Genomic DNA, 3156 nt, shown 5'->3' with positions numbered 1-3156 from the left:
CCCCGGACTAGGGGGTACGCTGCCGCAGATCGTCCTGCTCGACGGCATGGACGCCGCCGGCGCCTGCCCCGACGGCGGCGGCGGCGGCGCGCTGCCGCTGGGCGTGCCGGCCGTGCCCCCCGGCTTCGCGGCGGTGGCCCTGCCAGAGGGCTTCACGGTCGACGCGACCGGCGCGCTCTGCGGCCCCGACGGCGCGGCGCTGGAGGACCAGCAGGCGGCGCTCGCGGCGGCGCTCGCGCACGCGGCGGGGGCCGCGGGCGAGCTGGGCGGCGAGGTGGACGAGCAGCACGCGGAGCTGGTGCATCAGCAGCTCGCGGCGATGCTGCAGCAGCAGCCGGAGGCGTTCCACCCTTACGCCCCTGACGACCTCGGCGCGGCAGCTCAGGGCGCGGGCAGCAGCGGCGGCGCGGGCGAGCGACCGCAGCAACAGCAGCAGCAGCCGCGAAAACGGCAGCAGCAGGAGGAGCAGCAGCAGCAGCAGGGGCGGCAGGATGAGGGGGCCGTGGGCGCGCAGCGGGCCGGGTACTACGCGCCCCCGGGGCTCCATGCGGCCAAGCAGCTGGCGGCGGCGCTGCAGCAGCAGGAGCAGCGGCAGCGGCAGCAGCAGCAGCAGCATGACGAGCTCGCCCGCGCCGGCGGCGACGAGCTGGGAGGCGGCGCGGCCGCACTGGCTGTTTTTGGCGGGCTGCCCGGCGGCGGAGGCCACGTGCCAGACATGTTTTTTGCGCAGCCTGCGGTGCAGCTGACCTGATCCAAGTCCGCGCGCGGCCTGCCATCGGGCCCCCTTCTGGCTGGCCAGCTGCGGGGTTGTACTTCCGCCACCTGCTTGCTGTGTGGTTTTTGCGCGCGTCCCGTCCATCGCTTCGCTTCTCCATCACTCGAAAAATCGGCATCAACTCACCTGTGTGGAACGCCCACCTCCCTCGTCCCCCGTCACCCGCCCCAATGCGGCATTCAACATTTCGGCGGCCCCCCCTTCTGCAAGGGCTCCTGGCTGGCCCCGCATCGTCCCCGTGTCCACCGCACCCACCCTTTTCCATCTTGCGGGCTTGCGCGATTGGCCACGCACGACTGCAAATCAAGTGGCGATTCAAAGTCGCGCCGCTGTAATTGTTTACAACCATCCTGGCAACGCCTTGGCAGCAGCACACCCTGACGCGTGCGCCAGTCGTGGATATCAAAGTGAGCTGCGGGTGAGAAGCAAGTATGGGTCCTTGTCGCGGTGAGTAGCAAGAAACGTACTAATTAAGCTGGACGTGTGGGCATGTTTTGTGTTTGCACACTGGCGCGTTCCCCACTTCCACACATTGTCAGCGATGCCCTGGCAGGTGTTCCGTGCGCAGGTACGCCAAGTGGTCGCAAGGTGCAAGCAGCATGTCGGGGCAGTGCAAAGCGCGGCAAGCATAGGGGCCTGCTGGAACAAATACAAAGCCGGGGGCTGCACTGGTCCAAACGCAAAGCCGGGGGCTGCACTTGCCTGCGCATCCAGGACTTGCGCTACACAGCGACTGCGGGTCCAAGATTGGCGACTCAGCCGGGCAGCACCCAACTGCACTCGCCCATGGCAATGGCTGTGCGTTCGCCACAACGAGTCAGGTGACTGCATCGGCACCAATCACACGATGTACTTGCTTTCACAATGCCCCGGGGCAGCTGCAGAAGAGCGCAGGCGTCACTACGTCACTTGCCCTGGGTCACCAGGACTGCAGGCCACAGCAGCACAAGGACCAAAATCAGCGACGGCAGGATTTCGTCCGTAATCCTTTTTCGGTTACTTTGCATCCGCCGTTCATCGTATCCCCCGTACCCCTCACTAGACCAAACGACTGGCGCCGTTCACCCCCGCCTTGGCATTCGTTTGAGCTCTTGCACTCAAAGGTGCTGATAACTACAGCTATTTATGATTCTTGTTTGAGGGAAATTGTGGTGTGGGAAGCGCGTATTGGCGTCAGGCCGGGCCTCACAGCGAGGTTGCCGTGCCCTGGGGCGTTCGTGTACGACTGTTATATATGCGTGGAGTGGATTTCGCAGCTGCATCATGCTTATTAGCCCGGCCCCGTTCCAATCCACCTAACCCACAGGATGACTGCGTGCTTTTGTAGTGTGCTGGTGGTCGCCTTGATGATGCTGGCAGCGGAGGCCAAGGCCCAGACAGACCCGCCAGCATGTGCATGTGAGTGCTGGGGCCAATCAAGACGCTGCTCTGTCCGCAAGCTGTGCCAGGCTGCACCAGGCTGCACCAGGCAACACCGCAATGCGCGCAGTCCAGGAACGAGGGGGGCTCAGCAGGATCGTGCACCCCCGGCCCCGCCACCACCACAGTACATTCAATCAGTGACTGCAGGCCCCTTGTTGATTGTGATCAACTGAATTCAGGACAAGCATACACATGAGCATCCCTCGCATCACCGCCTGGATGCCCCGCCTTGACCTCCCCCCCGCCTGCGAATCCGCAGCCGTGTATCAGGCGGTCAAAGATGACTCAGGCGCCACAGTCCAGAGCGACTACACCACCATCGCCTGCACTACTGTCCCCAAGAAGTTCAAGGCCATCTCGAACGCGCTCAACCCCAAGATCACCAAAACAGTTGGCGCCCCCACCATCAAGGTGTCCGGGTTCGGATTTCTTGGTGGCTCTTACACGGCGTCCTTCGTCCCCAAAAAGTCAAAGACCGTCTGGATCCCTACCCGCACAGACGGTGCAATCACGTGAGCGGCTGCTGGGGGCCCGGGAACGTCGTGAGGTTCGGGTGCTTCACCGGGTGCTTGTCAAGAAAGGCCTCCAGCGCAAGCGCAGGCGGCAGCAGCAGCGGCAGCGGAACCGGCAGCGGAAGCGGCAGCGGAAGCGGCAGCGGAAGCGGCAGCGGAAGCGGCAGCAGAAGCGGCAGCGGCAGCGGCAGCGGAAGCGGCAGCGGCAGCAGCTCCAGCACCAGCAGCAGCAGCACAGGATTCTTAGGCAAGCTAGTAGTCAGCGTTGCCAACAGGACGTCATCGGCTTTGGGCTGCAATGATGCCAATACAAGCCTTTTGAGGGGGGAGGGTAAGAGGCAGGCTGGTCAGCAGGCAGGCAGGCAGGCAGGCAGGCAGGCAGGCAGGCAGGCAGGCAGGCAGGCAGGCAGGCAGGCAGGCAGGCAGGCAGGCAGGCAGGCAGGCAGG

The 3156-nt window shown here is 64.6% G+C and overlaps 2 protein-coding genes across 2 annotated transcripts in view; both read left to right on the top strand.

The window, feature by feature from the left end:
* Nucleotides 1-46: 46 nt before the first annotated feature.
* MNEG_11014 (hypothetical protein) lies at nt 47-751 on the top strand (the record flags this gene model as incomplete). Its single annotated transcript, XM_014040515.1, has 1 exon — nt 47-751. The coding sequence occupies one exon, from the start codon at nt 47-49 to the stop codon at nt 749-751; it is 705 nt and encodes a 234-aa protein (XP_013895969.1).
* Nucleotides 752-2082: 1331 nt separating this feature from the next.
* Nucleotides 2083-3156, top strand: part of MNEG_11013 (hypothetical protein) — a gene marked incomplete at both ends in the record, with an annotated part of 2597 nt that continues 1523 nt past the window's right edge. Inside the window, 2 exons of the mRNA XM_014040514.1 lie at nt 2083-2173; nt 2457-2709. Coding sequence (XP_013895968.1) covers nt 2083-2173; nt 2457-2709 — 344 coding nt within the window. The remainder of the gene's footprint in view (nt 2174-2456; nt 2710-3156) is intronic.

This window comes from Monoraphidium neglectum (genome assembly GCF_000611645.1).
Source record: "Monoraphidium neglectum strain SAG 48.87 unplaced genomic scaffold scaffold02557, whole genome shotgun sequence".
NCBI lineage: Eukaryota > Viridiplantae > Chlorophyta > Chlorophyceae > Sphaeropleales > Selenastraceae > Monoraphidium > Monoraphidium neglectum.
Note: the sequence above shows the minus strand (reverse complement) of the source record. Positions and strands in the feature narration are given on the sequence as shown.